The sequence below is a fragment of the Hipposideros armiger genome, unplaced genomic scaffold (genome assembly GCF_001890085.2).
Source record: "Hipposideros armiger isolate ML-2016 unplaced genomic scaffold, ASM189008v1 scaffold_17, whole genome shotgun sequence".
Classification (NCBI taxonomy): domain Eukaryota; kingdom Metazoa; phylum Chordata; class Mammalia; order Chiroptera; family Hipposideridae; genus Hipposideros; species Hipposideros armiger.
Window position 1 is genome coordinate 1,452,759 of NW_017731367.1, and position 21,528 is coordinate 1,474,286.

The window sequence follows — 21,528 nt, forward strand, 5'->3', positions numbered from 1 at the left end:
GAAGGCTCTAGGAGAGATGTCTTTGAGAAAATGAAATAGTTAAAATATCTGTGTGTCCAAACTTCTTGGGAGATGATTTAGACTGGCAGTTAGCAAATGTTTTGCTCTCAGGACCTGTCACACTAAAAAATTATTGAGGACCTCAAAGAGCTTTCATATATGTGGATTCACTGCTTAGAATATTAGAAATGAAAACTGATGAAATGTTCAACATTTACTTATTTTAATTAAAATAATAGTAATAAATCTAACTCATTATATGTTAACATAAATAACATTTTATGGAAAATAACTATATTTTCTAAAACAAAATTAGGAGAAGCTTGTTTTACTTTTTCGTAAATCTCTTAGAGAAGACATTAAGCGGGATTCTCATGTGCATCTATATTCAGCCTGTTGAGATAAGTTCTTTTGGTTGAAGTATGTGGAGAAAATCTGGCTTCAGACATATGTAATTAGAAAAGAAAGAAGTGTTTTAATAGCTCTTTCAGATAATTGTGGATATTAATCTTTGTACAACACCAGAATTTGACAGTAGTTTCTTATAAGTTAATTGCAGTCTAGAATCTGAAACCATGTCTGCTACGGCCTAATAGTGCTTGCCCTTGCCCCAAATTGATGTGTTGAAGCCCTAACCCCCAGTGTGACTGTATTTGGAGGTAGGGCCTTTAAGGAGATAATTAAGGTTAAATGAGGTCATGAGAGTGGGGCCCTGATCTGATCGGATCAGTATCCTTATAAGAGACCAGAGAGCTTGCTCTCTCTCCTTCCTGCCATGTGAGGACACAGAAGATGGCCATCTGCAAGCCAGGAAGAGAGCTCTCACCAAGAGCGGAATTGGCTGGCAACTTGATCTTGGACTTCCCAGCCTCCAAAAATGTGAGAAATATATGGCTGTTGTTTAAGCCACCCAGTCTGTGGTATGTTATGGCAGCCCTAGCAGACTAATGCAATATCAGTTGAACTTTTCTTACTGAGTTACATTGAAATCTATTGTCTGTCTTACACTTTGAGTGACTGTTTTACCCATGCATGATTTTTATCATGTATTTAGAAATTTAGATCATTTAGAAAATATTGTCTTATTGTGCTGATCTTCTAAATGTAGACACATTTCATTATATGATATCAAGACAGCACATTTGTTAATATCACTATGAATCTTAGACAAGTCTAAGCATTAGGAAATACTGACACATGTATTATGTGTTAGATACAAGGTTTCCAAAATTCTAGTTTTTGTGAAAGCTCGTATTTTATCATTGGCAATAAAAAATGTCAGTTGTTTTCCTTGAAGTGCCAAATAACCATAATTTGTGTGTCAGTTCCTTCAAGTAAAAATGGTGTTCCGTAACAAAGCAGTGCAGCTCACAACTCAAAGTCATATAAATGCTTTTCCTCAAGATAACCATCATACCTCAGAAGTCCTCAAGGGCTGAAACATAATAAAGTTAGTAGCATTTACTGTTTCATCAAAAGCTTTCTTAAGTGAACCAGCTTTTTTCCCCTGCAGGTGTGAGATGGTAACCACTGGTATCCTTTGTCGCGATTGCCTGATTCGTGCCAAGGCAACAATGCTTTTGTACCATCAGTGTCAATGTCAACACAACGGCAATGGGCAAATAATGCTTTAGTATTATTATGAAAATAGTTTTGACCTCATGGATCCCTGAAAGGGTCTCTGGGACCCCCAGAAGTCCACAGACCATCCTTCGAGATAGTTGGAAAGCTTGGGGTAGATTCATGTATGTAGTATACAGAAAAACCAAGCAAATTAAAACAAGACAGTTGTTAATTCCACTGAAAATAGAAGTTGTGTAGGAAAGAAAAGTAACACTTAATATTTGCATAACCATAATAGCTAATTCCGATAGTTTATGATGTAATTTTATTGGGAGGACAAGGGCCTAGAATGGTTATGTGGGTTTGGTTGTGGGGAGGGAGTGTATGTGGAAAGAAAAATAAATTGTCTTCTTCTATAGTGAAAAGTTTGTGACTAATGCCTAAAACTGAAAAATCAAGAAGTAACACTCAAGCAGGTTACATAGAAATATGAAAGTAATACCAAAATAAGCTGATCTGCCAAAACAGGTGAAAGTGATTACCCTTTGGGGGGCTGGAGGATGAGAGGGACAGAGGACTGCTGGTTTTCCTAACAAGCCTTTAACACTGTTTGACTGTGTGAACTATGGATACTTTCATTTTTTTAATTTTTATTTTGAAAAACTTCACACATACCTGAAAGTAAAGAACATAACACAATACACCCGCCATCTCTGTCTCCCAGATTCAACTACTATCAACATTTTTTTTCTTTGCTAACGTATTTCAAAACAAACCGCAGACATCATGTCATTTCACTCATACATTATTTTGATATGTGACTCTAAAAAATTCGGCCATTTTCTTACATAACCACAATGCCGTTAGCACACCTAACAATAATATTGATGCCTTCGTGTCGTATCCAAAATCCAGTCCTTAGTAATTACATTGCCCAGATCGTCTCTAATTGATTTGTCTGAACTGGAATCAAAACAAGTTGCACATATTACATTTGGTTTTTATGACTCCTATATATCTGATAATAAGTTTCTTTTTAAAAGTCAAGAAGCAAACATGATCTGAAGTACAAAGAAGGAATTGTGAAGACAGTATGCCAGCAATCATATTTTGTTGGGGGTGGGAACATGCATGGGGAAGAACTGAATGGAAAAAGACCAGAAGGAAATAAAATAGAATGCCAATATTTGGTTGTATTTGGGTAGTAAGACTATGAGTAATTGTTTCTACTTTTTGTATTTTCTAATGTTTTTTGAAAACATATTACTTTTATATTTTTATAAATGCTTATTTTTGCGAAAGTTTAACTAAATAGAAAAGCCCATAGAAGAAAACTAACTTGAGTCAACAGAAAGAACTTTGAATCTGAATTATGCCTGCCAGGGTCAAACCCAAGGAATAAAAAGCTGCCTGATCTAATGAGCTTCTAAAATATGAGGGTCATAAAAGAAGCACTAGAAAGAGGCACTCTGAAAACTCAGTTGGTCTTTCGGGTTTCTGTTGGAGGCAGTGTCTAATGTCTGGCATGAGGGGGCTGCAAGCAGGTGTGAAGCAGGCACAGGGTCCAGGAGGGGGTGCTGGGCCTCCATCAAACCAGGCCAAATCGGAAGTGCAAGGATTTGGACTAGGAACAGCTGTAGAGCCACTAACCACACTCCTCGTACTGCGCTCATCCAAGCGCCACCCTACAGACCAGGAGAACACATGGGGTGGACCTGGTCGGTTAGTCCTGGGACATAGTGACAGTTGAGTGTCTCCTACAGTCAAGATGCATGAAATAGGAGTGGGGTGTTGGAGAAGGGGACAGGTGGGAGAGTCAGGGAGCCAGAGTAGGCCAGTGAGGAAGGAGGCGGCCCTGCAGCAAGAACCTGAGTGAATGAGGAGGGGAGGGGCCAAAGCCTGCGCCTGGGTTTGTGGGTAGTGGGGGCTTCTCGTGGTGTAAGCCTTGGACTTAGAAGCAGTCAGGGCAGGGCCGACTGCGTCACACCATGACGACGGCAACATGGCTGCCAGCCTTGCCTGGAGCTGAAGTGGAGAAAGGTGTGGATTTTTCCCTCATCTGCTGGATTGTCTTACTTTCTGGACGTGGTATTATCAGCTACAGGAAGGTTATTACAGCTTTCTTTAAATGCCCACTAGATTTTTTAACATCCACTAGAAAATCTTGGTCCTATATGCTTTCCTTAAGCCAGTGCCCAGATTTTAGGTCTGAAAACTCTAAAGGATCATTTTTGGCATTTTTCTCACATGTTGGTGTTGAGAGCATTGTTCTCTGATCTAGATATTTGTGACTCTATATTGTTATAAGGGAAACAATATCCAACTAAATCTTGTAAGACCCAGCTCTGGTACCATGAAATCCACTGTGACGGTGTCAGCCCAGCGACCTCCCTGTCCCCTGAACACCTCTGGCACTTCTGTCGCACGTGGCACTGAGGACCTGCAAAACAGACCATGTTTGTGTGCCCCACTCATCAGAGGCATCATAATTTGAAGTCATTTTGTAAAAACACCAATCTCATACTTTAAGAAGGTCAAAGCAGTGAATCTGACTTGATAACTAAGTCCTCAGACCTCAGAACCATAATATCTCCGGCTCAAAGGTCAGAATAATAAGAGCGGTGTCTCACAATTACAGTAGCTAGTCACAGTTTGCCTGTCCTCTAGTAGCCCTGCCACATGCTGTCTAGCCAGAATGCGATCATGTACCCCAGTGGTTGCCCGTTTCAGCGTCAACCAATGACAGCCTCATTTCTGCCGCTTACACAGGCCTGAAATCCTGGGGTCGTTATTGACTTTGGTCCCCACCCCTCACACCCAGTCCACTAGTAAGTCTCCCATTTGCCTTCTCACTACTTCCAGAGTCTGCCTCCTTCCTCACCATGCCCAGCACCATCACCTGGGCCCAAGCTGCCGTCCCCCACCTGGACACTGGTGTCCTGCCTCTTCTCCTAGCTCCCCGTTCTGCCTCACTTCATCTTCTCTCTACACAGCAGTCAGCAACCCTTCCAAATCAGAAATTAGGGCTTGTCTCTCGTGTTTTTTTTTTTTTTAAGCTGAGCCATCCTGCCACTTGTTAGCAGCTTAGCGACAGCTCAGCTCGGGCCGGACTCGAACCGCTGTTGCTCAGAGCTCAAACCCTTGAGCGAGCTCTTAACCAACTGAGCCACTCAGCCGGCAATGTCTCTCGTTTTTAAAAACTTTTCAGTCTCTCATTCAGAAAAGAACCTGAAAAGTCTTCACAATGGGATTTTTTCCCCTGTTCCTTTCTCCCTGTCTTCCCTGCTAGAAATGCACGAACTCCAGAGTCCGCTTGGGACTGGAGTCTCGTCCTATTTCCTGGAGCATCTTGGCTTTGGGAAAAGCTGGCTTTTATTGTACAATGGAGCTATCCGCTCTGTGGCAGCGCCCCGCCCCAGCTTCCGTGACCTGACTTCAATGGAGGTCAGACTTTCCTAACTGCCATCTTAGAACAGCCTTCAAGTCTCTGACCCTTCGTTGTAGCTCTAGGAAAACCTCTTCAGCCCCTGCCTAACAAACCCCACTTTGAACTTTGGACGTTGCAGGAGAACTGTGGCATGTACCAGTTCAGGCTCTCTCTTCAGCGGGACCTTCAGTGCTACTTAGCAGTCGTTTTATTGATTGTGAATGTAGCTGTTTCAAACCTTAGGTTTTGGCCCCATCCTTCCACTCCTCTTTCCTTCAAGACCCACCATTCCCCCAGGAGACTTTCAGGTCTCCTTAGAAACCAGAGAAACCAGCCAGCTTGACCTGCTGACGTCTGCCCTTCAGAGATCAAAATGCCCCTCTGCCTTTCCTCATCCTTTCGGCTCCCTTCGTGCAGTAAAGCACCTCCCGTGTCAGCTGGAATTGAAGTCCTGTCTTCTCTAGATATTTGAATGGCATCAGCACCCTGCCAGCCACTCAGACCCTCAGCCTCCAGCCTGCCTCACATCTGCCACATCCCAGCGTGCAAAGCGTTTCTAGTCCATCGTCTCTTTTCTGTTGCCACAGTCATGGTCCCGCTCCTTCTCTAGAATACTTGGGAGAAATCGTTCATGGCTTCTCCATTCTGTTTTCCTAGAAGACTTTCTAGAAGCTGAACCTGGTGCTATCACACTGTTGTGCGACATCCTCGTACAACATGATGGTGGGTTACGATTATCCACGAAAGTCCAATCTCCAGAGCATGACATGCAAAGAGCTCCCCCAGGTCCCCCGATACTGTGTGACCATCGGCCACCCAGCCCCCAGCCCCCTCAGCCTGTACTCTGGCCACTGAAGAGTCTGGCCTGATATGGAATTATCACACTCCTGAGACTTGCTTGTGTTTCTCCCTCTTCCTCAATGTCCTCCTCCTCTAGCAGTGTGAATCCTACTTTGAGATCCAGCTAAAAGGCTACTTCTTCCGTGAAACTGTTATTAGTTCATCATTCACTCATTTAGTAAGTAGTAATTGAATACTTGCTTTGTTCAGACACTATACAAGGTGTTAAAGTTATAGGAATTAAATAGGCACCAAAATAGAAACAGTACATACTTATTTCCTAATGGTGGATTTATAGGAGATTTTTTTTCTCCTTTTCCCGCCTGTATTTAAGTTTTCTGCAATGCATGCATATTACCGTTGTAGTAAGACAAAAGTAAGAATTCTTTTGAGGTGGTTTTTTTCTCCTGTTTTTTTAAATAAACAGTTGAAAGATACTGGAGTGTATTTGTAGGCTATGTGGGAAGGTGAATAGAAAAGATGTTGAAGGTGAGGGAAGAAGGAATAGATTTTTGGAGCCAGGTCATGAAGGAAGTGGGAGGCTCAGGACCCCAGGTGGGGGAGTAGCTCCCAGGAGGAGCATGAGGACCACCAGCTCTCCCAGCCGTGAGAAGGTGAAGATCGGGGTCCCTCCTGAAGTCTGGGAAGGGAGCAGGGTAGACTATCTGAGAAGGTGTTCAGACGGGAGGACCCCTACCCTCCCTCAGAATCCATTTTCCCTCCTTCCCACCCCTGCAGCACCTGTCATCTGCACTTTGAAGCCATTGTACACAGATCTGTTGTCCTATTCGATTTGAATATCCTTGTAAGCAGAGCCCACTCTTCATTTTGTATCTCTCCTACACACACACACACACACACACACACACACACACACACACACACAGCACAGTGCCACAGTGCCATGTACCCCAAAAAAATGCTCAAAACTGATTTCATGAAATGAATCGCATGTCTGTTTTCACAGTTCTTGGTTTATTTAGTCTGCTCAGTTAGAATGGCATTCCCCTTGGTAAGGCATTTTTGTCTGCAGCAGCGTTCTCAGCGCTCCTGAGCTGTGTCCTGGAAGTTGAGAAGGGCCTTACATGGCTCATGCCAAGAAGGCGGGCTGCCTGCTTCCTCATGGCGACTGCCACACCAGCTGCCGTGGAAATCCTATGAAATGAAAAATGAAGTGATGTGCTCTTCCTGGGTGATCATGGTGTCTGTAGCAAGCTCACAGAGCCACGGCTCATGCATAGTGCTGTGTGAGGTGGGCCTTCAGTTAATGGTCAAGAGACACCCTGCTGGTTTTTGTGTCAGCCTCAGATGCTACAGTGGAAATCTTGCCCCGTGAAACTCTTACCCAAGCAGCTCCCTGTGAGAGACAAGAGCTTCAAAGGCTGACTGTGAGAATAATAGAAAAGTCCCTGGAATATGCATCTTAGTCCTGAGCAGAGGCAGGACACAGTTGTTTCATTTCAGGCCCATAGAGACCACCGGGGACCAGAGGAGCCTTTGGAAGAACTCTGCCATGTTCTTGGTCCCATGTCCCAGTTGGCTAATGAAAGCACCAGGCAATTCGAGGTTTATCTAAGGTCACTTCAAGGTAACAGCAGACCAAATCATGAACACAGATTTTGCTATGAATCCTTGGAACTCAAGAATTCAAAGTAAAATATTTTCAAGAGCACATCAAAATTACAACTAAACTACAGAACACCCATCATTGAGAATTGCCTAAAGTCTAGCTGAATGGAGGTCCTATAATGAAGGACATATAGAAGAAGCCACCTGGAGATTGGGAACAACAACCATTGTTGCCACAGTGGACATCAAGACAAGTGGATGACTCCCAGGATCCCAGCAGTGAGCTTTTCTGGAGCTGATGCATTTAAAAAGAAAAAACCCAGCTTCCTTTAGTTTGGACGTTCATCCATTTGTCAGCATCCATGGATCTTCACTGCTCTTATGGAAGACTTCAGTCCATGATGGAAATGACATGGAACTCAGAAATGTCCACCCCAAAATAAAGAATGTTTATTTAAATAATTTTTTTTTAAAAAGTGAAAAAAGACATTTATCATGTAAGACTGGCATGCAAAGAGTAAGTTTTTTAAATCAACTTTTCTCCTGCATTTTGATGTTATTAATAGTGGATTTGATTTAAATCTAAGAACTTGGGCCCTAAGGTTTTAAACCACTGTGCTGGATGTCTTTAAAAGAAGGATGGACCCCTGCTTTTAAGAGCTGGCTGAGGTTGAAAGACTGGGGCTGAATTAACCTCACTGGCCTTAGAAGTCTGTGATTTTGTGTTTCCTGGGTCTGTCTGAATCCAGTCCTCAGAAGGCCTTCTCGTGGCTCTCCTACCACCTCCACCTACTCCGTCTCCCACCGCTCCCTCTAATTTCCTTCTCCCTGAAGCCTCCCAGCCTTTCCACCACCTTTAAAGGTCCCTCCTGCCCCTCCCACCCTCACGCAACTGTCTGTAAAGCGAACACTTTGCAAGGACTGCTCAGGCCTGACACGCTCGTCTACTGTCATGGGAGTGGAATTCCTAGCTCCTAACCACATCCAGGCCTTCGGGCTCTTCTCCCACTCCTGCCGTTTCCTACAGTTGCAAGGCAAACACTTGAGGAAGTTTCCTCACTCCTTTCCTCTTTCGCTTAGCAGTTTAGACAGTTGCCTCCAGGTCAAGTGGGAAGGGGCCTGATTCCAGTTGGGATCAGCATGATGGCAGGTGACCTGAGATATAGAAGAGCCCACAGTTTATTCAGGCTTTTTTTCTACACAAATCTTCCAACAGTTCTAGCACATAAGCAAAACCAGGCTGGCCGAGCCGCGGTCCGGGCCCACGCCTCCTCAGTGCACTTGGCAGAGGCCCCCTGTGAGCCCAGAGTGGCCTCAGCGCCTTTTTCTACACGGCGGGAGAGGACACAGCTAGATGCAAATGAAGCGAGTTGCTGACGGGGCTTCCATCTTGTTGTTTACTCTTTAATCCTACCATGGTCTTCTCTAGTCTTTCAGAAGTGACCTGTGCCCCACTCAGCCACAGGGGCCCAGTGCCAGGAGTGGGCCTCGCAGAGGGAACCCCCACGCACTCCTCATCCAGCCACGACCCCACTGCCTCTGCCCACTGCAGTCAGTAGGGCCTTCCCATCACGGACCTGTGTGCCCCTCTTAGCTTCAAGCCCCGCCTCCTCCTGCTCGGATGCTTTTCAGACATGTTCTTCTTGGCACCTTTGACTCCTGTCACCACTGTGCCCTCCCCCCGACCCCCCATGACGATTTCCTCGTGTTCCAAGCTGTAAGAAGCCGCAGAAATCTGGCCACCCCATACAGCCTTGTTTTATTCCATTCAGGGAAATACTTCTTTCTTCCTGATAGGCTTGTGAACCAAATATTTTACATCCAGAAGCCCAGAGTGGCTGCAGAAGTAATTTTGCATCTGCTAACTTAAAATTACTGATTACCCCATTAGCAGTTTTTTGAACTGGAGATTTCTTAATGAAGCACTGACATTTTTTTAGATGATAAATTTTAAAATATATTTGAATAGAATTGAACAGTTTTCAAAGGGTATGTTGTCCTCACAATTCTGTATCTATAAAACATCGGAAGCTGATATACATTTGAGGCATACTTCATTTTCTTTACTTCGCTACCAGTCTGTCTGTTAGGTGACCTTTAGCTAAAATAGAGTAAAAGGAACGCTAGGTTTTGAGTCTTACGTCTTCACACATGGATCTGATCCAGGCTGCCACTTAGAAGTTCGTGTGACTCTTCACAAGCCCCTGGCATGTTTTCTCTGTGTGTTAGACCGTACAGGGCAGTCGGTGTGGGGACAGGGCCAGGTCCTCTCAAGCGTTGTTCCTACCTGGTACCAGGCAGTAGGTCATGAAGGATAGATTATTTGCTCCTCTGTGACCAGGTTTTTTTTCCTGGTCATATGCCCTCAGTGGGCATTGGCGTGGTATTTAACCTGACTTCTTAACAGTGGGGTCCCAGGGTGGCTGCAGGAAGCTTGCGGCCTGCAGAAAAGGAGTGCCCCAAACAAATCCTTTGATTAAGCAAATGAAAGAGGAAGGACACGATCCCTCTGAAGGGTTTTGTTTGTGAAGTTTCTCATGGCTTTTTTACTTTTTCCATGAAAAACTCTTTGTTCTTTTGTCTTCTGCCATCAGCCCTGGTTATGGACGGGATGTTAATGTGAATACAGCTTCCAAATGAGAAATTAATGAGGTGTTCCATCCAGAGAGGCCTTCCTCCTCCCGTACTGTAAAGCGTGCTGCCCCGGGAGCCCCACTCCTGGTTCTCTTCCTGCTGATCTTCCCTGAGGAAGGCTGGCATGGGCATCCTTGCGCCTCTGCTGCCTCCCGCAAGGCGGCATCAGACTCATTTTCCTGCCTAAGAATATTTTGAGTCCACGCGTCAGGCTGATCCCAGAATCAATGGGTCGTGTTAAAGCAGGAGAGGCTCTGCTGCCTGAGGCCACTGTCACTGGACCAGGAAGTTCTAGATGGCTCTTCAGAACTTTCACTTGAGCCCTTTGTATGTTCAAACAGAAGGTCAGTACACGTTTTTCTGGGGTGCAGGCATTAGAGGGAACTTCTTATCAGTCTCAGACCTGGTGGTGTTCACATGTGCTGTTCAGATGGGTATTGACAGATAAGGAAACAAGCTAAAGGAGCAGAGATGCCCGTTAGGCGAAAAGTGGCTTAAACTGAGATAGTGCAGCCCGCAAGTGTTGCTGGCGAGCTTGATGAGGAGTGGTAGACTTCCGGTTTTGCTGAGTTACAGATAACGCATTTTAAGAACTCCTCGGATGGCAAATGGCCCCTGGTCAGGGTTCAGCACTGTGATGAGTGGGTAGGCAGGTCCAGCGGGCACGGCAACGCTGTTTGGAGCCAGGATACATGGGCTCAGGGAGGCAGGGTGTCTAGGAACTCCGTGGAGCTGATTGCAAAATTTTGTGCATAAATATTTCAGGGGAAATGGCTTGGAGCTTTCGTTAGATTTTTAAAGTAGTTCTTAACCCAGCAGCTGACATGAAAATGATGCCCAGTTGTGGTACAGGTCTCCCTGCTCTGGGTGTGGTGGCCTCCTCCTGTGTCCACTGGGAAAAAGACCCCAGGAGGCCAGACGTCCTGTGACCTGGATGCCTCAGGCAATCTGCAGGGCCACTTGTAAAGCGTGGAAATACAGGATGGAAATGAAAGCATTCCTGAGCAGCTAAAGACAGACTGTCAAACAAAATGTGGGTCCACAGAAGGAGGAGGATTGAGCGGGTTTGGAATGAAATGGCAAAAAGGAAACAAGCTAAATCTCCAGGGGAAAACTTTGTGACCACAAGAATGACTAGGTCGTGACCCTGTCATTCTAGCCGAGGTTGGAACCACCCTATTAGCGGGAAGTTTTCAGGAAATGTGGATGTGATAGAAGGACAAGCATGGGCTGGCCCTAAGGGGGCTCTCCTGGAGACCTGCACATGCTGCTTCCCCACGGGGACTGCTGGGTGATACCTGGAATTGGGTCTACAGTTTCCCTTGCATTCAGCGCGCGCGCACGCTCTCGCTCTCGCTCGCGCTCTCTCTCTCTCCCTCCCTCTCTCTCTCTCTGTCTCTCTCTCTCTGTCTCTCTCTCTCTCTCTCTCTCTCTCTCTCTCTCTCTCTCTCTCTCTCTCTCTCTCTCTCTCTCTCTCTCTCTCTCTCTCTCTCCCACCCCCATCCCCCTCCTGTGAGCCAAATTCAGGACCTGCTTGCCACAGCAGAAGAGCCATGAGCATATGTTTGAGTCATTTGTATTTTTGGAGAGGAATGGTTCTTGGCATAATCCAGAAAGTATAGTTTGAGGATTTTTATTTTTAAGAAAAATTGAAGTCTGATATTACAGATTCAAGACTCTTTATAATAAGGCTCTTTGCACAGAATCAAAGAAAAATGTGAGTAGTTGCGACCATTTTCTTCCTGTGCATCATGGCTGCCATTTTAAGAGTATCCGTTCTTCTTCCAAGAGAAGGTGCGGGGATCAGAGGCGTCTCTAGACCTTCAGGGTAGAAGCTGTTTTCCCAGAGGCCTTGCGATCTGGACAGCTCCTCTGTGCTGGGCCCTCCCCTTCCCCACTGGGAACACCTGTGGGTCCTACAGGTGCCTTTTGGGGGTGCATTGTCTCTGAGGCTGGAACAGAATGGTTTGACTGGTGGGAGGGGGGGCGTTGTTTGCGAGCCCAGGCTGAAAGGCCCCTACTGATGGGTGCTTCCTTCTCTCCCGAGCCCTCCCTGTCACGCAGCACTCTGGCTTTTCCTTGCTCATGAATCACATTTCCCATGGCATTGATCTCAGAGCTTTTCCACCTTCCTCGTGCCCTTGGACCTCACTTAGACCCCTCTCTTTCTTTGCCTTATACTTGACTCCATAGATTGGGACTGTCTGATCTGATGCCCTCAAATTACCTCTTCTTCCGCTCAAGACCGCCTTTCTCAGCTCCCCTGTTCTCCCATCCCCCCTCCCAGCCCTTGCTCCTCACTCGTGGATGAATCACCTCCCGGGGTCCCCTTGGCCCAGGGTCCCTTCATTCTCTCACATCTTCAGTCTCTTTTTTCACATTGGCTTCTTCCTCTTACCCTACAAACAGCACCCCTGTCCTGCCATCCTGGAAGGTCATCCGCACATTACCTCCACTGCTAGCCATCCGTCCACCTATCCTTAACCCAGAATTCCCCAAACTTTTCACGTATGACACACACAGAAGATGTTGCTATTTGAGTGGCACAGGAGGTGTGTGCTCGAGGCCGACGGAGGGCAGAGCCCTGGCAGCATCTCCGTAGTCCGTCACCAGCACTTGACCGAGGGCTTTGCAGTTTGACCCCACCCACCCTGCGCCATATTTCCCCCTAAGATAGCCTTCTTAGAGTCGCCAGCAAGCAGCTGCTAAATTCAAGGACTTGTGCTTGTTTCATCCTCCTTGACACCCTGGTGGCATTTGACAGACTCGTGGTTAAGAGCTGAGACTCAGGCTGGACTGCGTGGTCCAGTCCTGATTTGACCATCCTCTAGCAGGTGACTTAGTGTGTCTGCGCCTTAGTTTCCTCATTTGCAGAGTGGGTTAAGAAACTGCCTGCCTCACAGGGTTGCTGTGTGACTCAATAGTTGCTGTATCGCAAGTGTATAAACACTGTCTGTTGTTGTTTGGGAGTCCCCTTTCTTAAAGCCCTTTTCTCCTGCTTCTCCTCACATTGGGAGCTCCAGGTTGTTCTCCTGTTGCTTTGAGCCCTCTGTTTGTTTTCATCCTGCAGCTTGTCTTTTTGCTCCCTATCATGGAGGAGGTGGTAGAGAATGCAGCCTCCACTGTCTGTCTGTCTGTCTCTCTGTCTGTCTCTCTCCCTGTTCCTTTCTCCCTCCCTCTCTCCCCTCTCTCCTCTCTCTCTTCCTTCCTCCCTCTCTCTCTCCCTCCCCCTTCCTTCCTCCCCGCCCTCCCTTTCCAGTTGATGAGGCCCGCTCCCTACCTGCAGACTAGTCATCACCCTGGCCCCAGAGCCACATAGCCCCATCCGGATCTCCTCCCTATACCTCAGACTCAGGAGTCCCCCAAATATTTTAATGATTATTTTATTCTTTTAAAGGTGATAAATGCTCATTATAGAAAAGACAGACAAATTCAAAGGATAAAAGACATATCGGTGGCAACCCCACCCCTCAGCAAGCACCACTGCTTACCTGGGGTGTATCTGCCTTGAGCCCAGGGGTCTCCGCCTGGGCTGAGTTGCCCCAGGGGATGTTGGGCAATGTCTGGAGACAGTTTTGGTTGTCAACTCGGGACTGTGGAGAGGGGTTACTGGCATCTAGCGGGTAGAGTTCAACGTACTGCCAAACCCTTTACAGGGCACAGGACAGCCCCCACAACAAGAATTAGTCAGCCCAATAGTGCTGAGGCTGGTCCCCTGTAAGAAAAACCTGAAAAAACTTCTCCTCGCTTGTGTCCATCTTTGCAGATCCTCAGTGAGTGGTTTGGCCGGACCATCATCCACTCCTGCGCCAAGCTGAGCTACGACCATGCACAGAGAATGATTGAAAGCCCGTCTAGGGCAGTCCCTGAGACCGAGCTGCCTCCCATCTCCCCGGAACACACCGGTGAGGAGGTACACCAGGCTGTCTTGAATCTCCACAGAATTGCAAAGGAGTTACGCAAACAGCGGTTTTCGGACGGCGCGCTGCGTTTGGATCAGGTCAGTTCCTTCCTTTTTTCAGTGCAACCAGCAGATTTGACTTGTGCCTGCACCCCATGTGCATGAGACTCAGCACGGCTGCATTGGGTTCTCCTGCCTTCTTCCCCAGTCACTGCCCTACAGCAGTGTTCTCCGACGCAGGCACCCACCCACCCACTCCACAGGTCCCAGGCTCAACAATGTGAGTCAAGACAAAAGGGTGGCGTCTGTGTGGGTGGCTCTGTGACCAACACTCCCAGCTGGCCTCACCTGGGAAGGCTGTATCCAGTACTTGTTCCTCACCGTGGCGTCTACCTCTCATCCTTCCTGATTGAGCTGAGAGTAGGAAACGTGCACGTGAGGAAGAACTTGACCAGTATCTGATCGCGAGGCTTTAAAACAAAGTATTTCTTCCTATCCGTTGGCTTCCCAAAAGAGTTCTGTGTCTACAAATTCCAGGTTCATATCTGAAGGAGCAGAGAACTAGGACACTGTAGAACGTTGGCTGTGGAAGAAAGTGATGGCCTGGAAGGGTACTGCTTGCGCTTGATGGTCATAGCCATGCCGGCCCCTCTCTGGGACTCAGGCAACCGTCCCTCAAACCGGGCTGGCATTGCCGTGTGCGACAGTCGAGGACTCCTAAGATCCAGGCACTGTTTCCTCGTTACTGGTCCGTGCGTTAGAGAGCAGAGCCTGTGTTTTGTGTTGTGCAGTTTTCCCTTCTCGTTTGTATTTCTTAACCCAAACCCTGGGGAACTCGCTGTTTTTCCCTGGTCACTGTATGCGATGGGAAGACTCTGGGTGTTTGAAAACTGAATTGGGCCGCAGGATTGGCCGATGGAGCTGTGTGTTTATCAGACCACTGGCCGAGTGCAGCCTCACCAAAACTCTTTCTCCGAGCCTTTCAGCTTGAAGAGGTCTCAAAGGCCTTGTTTTAGAACCTAATTGAAGATCTCATTGTATCCTCCCTTTTGTGATAAACTTGCAGAGATGCTTCTCAGCAGGCGTTTCAGATCGTCACTGCCCTGGGCCTAGGAGAGGCCAGCAGCTCTCAGGATAAGGGGGCGACCTGTTCTGCCAATGCTCAGGAGGCAAGGTGTTTCCCGGGGCTGTCCTGCGCCCCCTTCCCTGCCTGGGCTTGGACAGCCTGAGTAGGCTCTCTGCCCGGGAGTGCTGATGGGTGGCTGGCTGTAGGCACAGTGGCTGCTGACCAAGACACAAAGCTGGCGAAAGAGGGACTAAAGGCATCGGAGGTGACAGAGCCTTTCCTTCCTTCCGTGAAATCACTTGTTGGGGCCATGAACACACTCCGATTCTCACTCCCCAGTGGCCGCCGGTTGTCACATCTAAGGAAACTTTTCAGTCCTTGCTTCCTGGACTTCTGTCCTGCCTGTGGCCCTTTGAAGCTCACTGCCTCCTGGTTCTCTGCTTTCCTTCATATGTCTCCAGTAATGTCCTGCGGGGCCCTCGGCAGACGCCTCTTCCTCACTCACCCTTTTATGGTTGGCATTCCTTGGGGCCTACCCTACTCCCTCTTTTTCCTCTACCCACACTCCCTCCCTGAATGAATTCCTCTACTTGTGATTTTCACTGCTAACTGGATGCTGATGACGCCAGGTCCATCCCTCCAGCCCTGACCTCCCTCCCAGGCTCCAGGCAAGCCTGTCCACCTGCCTTCATGAACTCTTTGCCTGGTGCTCCGTGGTGCTCTCAGCCAGTGCCCTCACTCCTCCTGCAGGACTCAGTGATCAGTGCCCATGGCGTGCTCACACGCGGCTGGTGTTCCCGCAGTGGGCGGGGGCGGTGCATCAAGTTGATCCCACCGATTCCCAAAGCCAGTGATGCCAGGCATATATATGTGTTGTTACAATTACACAGTTTAACAAAATATTAGGTAAACTGGTCAAATGAGAGCATAAAGAAGAAAGCTGTTGTTTCTGTGAAAACCAAGTTAAATTGAAAAGACTTGGTGAAGATGAATCTTAAAAAATTCTGCTGCTTGAGTGTGACAGCTATAACAGAGTAGGAGGAAATCATCATAAGACTCAGGAACAATTCTGTACTCAGATTGCCTTCAAGATGCCTAAGTGCTCAGTCTCTTAGAAAACAAAAACTACAATATGAATTATAGACAATGAATTATGAGTGCAGTTTATTCAGAACAAAAGTATGTATTAATCCAATTAGCACACTCTTTAAAAAGATTTACATTAAAAAAAAGTTAGTGAATGTACATTGATACAAATTAAAACAAAGGTTTGGTGTGTAAGTATCTCTTCTGCAAGATCCCTTCTTTAGCCAACTCCTAGAATAACTAACCAACCACCTCTTCAAGCACAACAAATGAGGGGGGTTCTGTTACAGCATTTTAGAGACCTTCCCCCATCCGATTATTAGATAGCTTGATTGGATTAAATGTGTGAAGTACTCTAAAAACTGTAAAAGACCGTTAGTGATCTCAGCATTTCAGTGCCCAGTGGGGCGGGGGGAGCTCAGGGTAGAAGAATGATCCCAGATTGATACCGATACGTTGGCATGTCTAGAATCAGAGTTGTATCGCTGAAGATAACTGGGTATCTTCTCTCAGTGACCCTCTCAGTTTATAAATTGGAAAGCTGAAGCCCCCAAAGGTGACATAAGTTGCTTATATGCAAGAAATCTACATAGCTAACTCTTTGTTCACTTCTCCTCCATTTACGCCATGCTGACTTAAGAGACAGAAAGTTCCTTCAAAATGAGGGAACAAAGCCCTCAAAAGTCCTAATTAGGTTCCAGTTAATGAAGGCTTGAAAATAATGGATTTGCATCCTTGGAGTTGATTTCTTGGTTCCCCAGAAAACGAGTGTGTGGACCACAGCTTTAGAAAGAGCAGCACATCAATCTCCTTCAGCAAGGGACACTGGTGAGAGCCGTTCTAAATCAGCTCAATGGCCCCATTCACAGGTCACTGTGTTTGTTCTCCCGTGCCTACTGCTTGCATTTGCCGTCACGAAAATCCATTTTTCCTCAGAACTTCTGGCGTAGCCTGTTGTCTGAGTTGCGCCCTGATGCTGTTTGCCTCAGTTCACTATGTTCACATTTTTGGTGGCAGTCTGAAAAAAATATGCCCTTTTCCACTAGCCTCAATTAGAAAGGCTCTGTGAGAGCCTCTGTAAGAGGGGACAGCATCCATGTCACACAATGTGCCCTTGAATGCAGAATAAATCTGCTAGATGAAAAGTTTCACCTTTCCGAGAAAGCAGTCTGCCATGATGACCCTCAGCTTGAGCGGAGTGGAGGACGTTGATATGGGGCCTGTTGGTTGGGTCAGGACTTTGGAGGTTTGGAGGTCGTCATAACTGCAGCAGCACAGAGCAACTTGACTGCTGGATGGTTGCAGTCAACAACTCAGACCAGAGCTGCCACCTGAGACAGTGCACCCTCAGGGCTGCCTGGCTGGCTCCCGTCCCTGGGACCACCTGCTAGCAGCCCTGCCTGCTTACCCTATTGGGCTAGTGAGTTCCATATGGACTGTGATGTGAAGCCAATTGGGAAGCACTGCCTTTGAGGCCGGATTACCTGCTCCAAGTGTCTCTTTTACCTGGAGCTCGAACCTAGTTCTAAAGAGGTTCTAGGGATGGCCGAGTGGCGCGATGGTTAAGAGCTGGCTTGAGACGCCAGAGGGACCTGGTTTGGATCCCACATATGAGGGCCAGTGACACTGCCCTCTACAGCTAAGATGCTGAACAACAGCTCAACCTGGAGCTGGGCTGCCGAAGAGTCGCCAGCTCCAGCAACGGCGAAGGCTGCAGCCCCTGCTGCAGTGGGTTGCCATGGGCTACCGTGTATAGCCAGCAGCCAGCGTGAGCGGCCAGCAGCCGCAGTGAGCGGCCGTCCAGAAGCCGGCGACTGATCTGCCTCGCCCGGGAAGAGCACAATGATGGTTCCAACTTGGGCCAGTGAAGCAACGTCCTCCACAACTAGACTGAAGAACAAAAGGACAACAACTTATCTGTTCCCCTTCCCCCAATTCCCCAGCGCTGTTCCCATCCCCCAATTCCCCAATAAAAATCTTTTAAAAATAAAATAAAATAAAGAGGTTCTAACCCAGTGAAATAATTCTCCTTTGTCTCACTGTCCAATAAGCAAGTGCAGGTGCAAGATGCATTCTTTGTGCTTTCTGGTTGGATGAGTTGCATAATATCCCTCCCCGGTCATTTCTTCCCAACTTCATGTTTTCTGCTGCCGTGGTAATTCTAGATGCTTGTTTTATTTTATTTATTAGAACATATGTCACTCCTGTTTCTTAAAAGGAGACATCCATGAAGGGGATGCAGACCTTTTTGTGTTTGTAGTCAAAGTGACCACAATGGTTTATAGTCATATCTTGAGCTTTGGGAGAGGGGACTGTGGGAAGCCCCCTCTCCCTGCCCGACAGGCCTCGGAGTCCTTCTGTGTATCAGACACAGGCCTGCTCCCAGGCAGCGCCCCTCTGGGAAGGAAGATGACATTGCTTGACTGTGATGACATTCTGTGTCTTAGCCATTGCCTTCAGAAAGGACAGCAAGAGAGGGTCGCAGGGTGCTAAACAGAACCCCAAAACAAAAGCATCCTAGGGAATACTGGTTGTTTTCAGGAAACTATAGCTGTAGTTTTCTGGGTCTTTCTCTCCAGCCTGACTTTCCTCAGCCTGGGGACAGCACTTAGAGCAAGGCCATTCCTTGTGGTGGCTTCTGAAGAAGCAAGCCTGACTGCCTGAAGGCAACTGTGTCACTTCTGGGGTCCCCAGCAGTGGTCAGGGGGCCTGAATGGCTTCTAATAAGCCTTTGACTTTCTGAAGTTAGAGAAAGTTGTAGTGAAGAAAAATTGATTTCCACCTTCTTAGGCAAATTCCTCCAAACCGAAGGAGCCTTTACTAAATTTATTCTCCGCTGAGTCTTATATGAATCCCACCTGGTACAATTTTGATGCTTGAACTTCAGGCAGCTTCTTTGAGTGGACTTGATTGTAAAGATAAATGTGTTAATGGAAATAATTTTTAAATGCTTTGGGACCCAAGCCTCTGTAGAATGCTCTTATGGATGACCTTGACCCAGCCAGCCTTCGAGTCAGGAGTCTGCAGACTTCCTGTAAAGGGCTGGATAGTAAATATTGTTGGCTTTGTGGGCCATGTGGTCTGTCCACTGCTCAGCTCTGCGTTGTAGCCTGAAGGCAGCCAGAGAGACACAGACAAATGTGTGTGACTATGTTCCAGCCAAAGTTTAAGGACACTGAAATTTGAAGTTCATATTATTTTCATGTCACCAAAATAGTATTTTTCCTTTCGCTAGTTTTCATACGTTTAAGAATGTAAAAACTGTTCTTCGCTCGTGGGATGTACCAAAGCAGGTGGAAGGCCAGAGCTGGCCTGTGGTCCATAGCTTGCTGACCATGCTTAAATGAAATTCAGCTCTATTTCCCAGTCAGCTGGTAGCAGCCCATCATCACTGCGCTGGGGAATGGGGCTGGGTAATGGGAACAGTTGTGCTAAGTTAGCTCTCAGGATGGTTTCATGCAATTAAGTAAATTATTCCTTTGATTAGTACCATGCTTAGCAGGTCCAATCAGAGGAGGCCAGGAGCAGAGGAATAAATCAGTTTAGCACCAGTTCCCTTACCCTATTTACAGTCAGGTAGCTTTAATTAGCCTGAAGCAAAAAGAGCAGAGGTTCTCATTTCCCACCTCTGCAAGCTTGGCAGCCTCCCCACAGATAGGTCTCCTTCCACCCGGCCCATCCCCCAAGCCCGCTTGCAGAGATGCTGGCTCCACCATTGCAGGGTACACCTAAGGTAGGGGTGCTCTGAGGAAACTGGATGGCATTTCCCCCCCCACCCCACCCCTGTTGCTATATGTAGCGATACATTTTGTTGCATCACGTTGAGTCATGCATTTACAAATTATAGTTAAGAATGTTTCTATTCCTTTTATCTGATACAGTTGTTTCCAAGAAATGAGCATTCCAGCCCGCTGCTGTTTAATTTTTGTACAATATGGTATTGGGTACAAGGTAAGAAGGACGGGCATAGCCATCCCACCTGGCTTTGCCTCTGTCTTACTGTTTATGTCATCCCTTGTGCCCAAGAGTAAGCTGTTGAGCAGGTGGTTGGACATGTTTGTAGAATCGGTCTCTGGTTTTAGTCATAGAGTCCTTCTTCACTCAGCATGTCTTCAGAAAGCAGCTCTTGGGTGCCTACCATGTGCTAGGTGCTGCAAATGAAGGATGAAGACATGAGACTGAGTCCCCGTTCTTAAGTTCCTGGTGCAGTAAAGGAGCCAGCAGACCACACAGAAAATGGAAGGCGCTGTGACGGAGCTCTCACGAGGGCAGTGAGGCCATGTCGGGGAGGAGCGTCCCTGTCTCAGGGCATCGGAGCATTTCCCAGCAGGGGGAGTGTGTACACGGGGGCTTTTAAAAGACTTGAGGGGCTCCCTAGGCTCTGAAGGCAAGGGAAGGCATTTCAAGCAAACCACTGGTGCCGGGGTGGAAGGGGTGACCGATGGCACGTTTGGGCGATGGCCGAGTGCTGCAGATTGTGTGGTGCCGAGCGTGGAGAGGGGCAGTAGCTAGAGAAGGGGCAGAGGCTAGGCCTGAAGTCTGCTGGAACCAGCCAGGGAAGCATTGGGAGGATACACAATACAGAAGTGACGTGGTCAGAACTGTCTTAAAAAGAGCTTGCTGAGCGTAGTATTGAAAGCAGCCTAAAAGAGAACAAAATAAAGCCCACTTGTATTCCAAGAGAGCAATGGCGAGGGCCAGACATAGAGACTGTGGGGGGAGAGAAAGTTACAGATCCGAGTATCTTGGTTAGAGGTGGAAGGGAGGGGGTGGGTAGTGAGGGAGAAGTAGGAATCAGCGAATCGGGTTTCAGGTTTGGGCACCTGGATTGATGCTGTATCCACTAAGTACCGACCGGGAGACACCATAGGATAGGAGAGCTGAGAAGAAAGACGATGACTTCCGTTTAGGGTCTGTTGAGTTGGAGGGACCAGCCAAAGACACACAGGAAGAGGTGGGGAATAGCATGTGGGCATAGGCCTGGAGGTCGTCGGGGAGAGCTCACCCAGAAGTAACCAGCTGGGAGCTAGCAGCATCTAAGAGGTCCTCGGGCTGCACAGGAAGGCGCTGTAGTGCGGAGAATTGTGGAGTGATCAGGCGCAGGATGCTGGACAGACAGGAGACACGGGACGCTTCTCCTGCCCCGTTCTCAGTCAGGTCCCTCCGACCCCCCACTTTTTCCTTAGAAAGGGAGCTTTAAATCAGATTGTACTCCTACACTTAGATAAAAGCTTATAAGTACATTCTAATGTTAGAAAATTTAGAAATTACAAGAGTATAAAGAAGAAATCATGGGCCGGCCGAGTGGCGCGATGGTTAAGAACTGGCTTGGGATGCCAGAGGGCTCCGGTTCGGATCCCACATATGAGGGCCAGTGACACTGCCCTCTACAGCTAAGATGCTGAACAACAGCTCAACCTGGAGCTGGGCTGCCGTGAGGCG

At 47.4% G+C, this 21,528-nt stretch overlaps 1 protein-coding gene across 7 annotated transcripts in view; it reads left to right on the forward strand.

The window, feature by feature from the left end:
• Nucleotides 1-21,528, forward strand: part of DIS3L2 (DIS3 like 3'-5' exoribonuclease 2) — a 327,384-nt gene that overhangs the window by 237,112 nt on the left and 68,744 nt on the right. For 6 of the 7 annotated variants that reach the window (XM_019628923.1, XM_019628956.1, XM_019628962.1 and 3 more), the window contains one exon: nt 13,800-14,033. In XM_019628923.1, the coding sequence (XP_019484468.1) occupies nt 13,800-14,033 (234 nt within the window). Of the gene's footprint in view, nt 1-1,513; nt 1,661-13,799; nt 14,034-21,528 lie in introns of those variants that run through there. The other variant, XM_019628972.1, reaches the window with a different exon arrangement.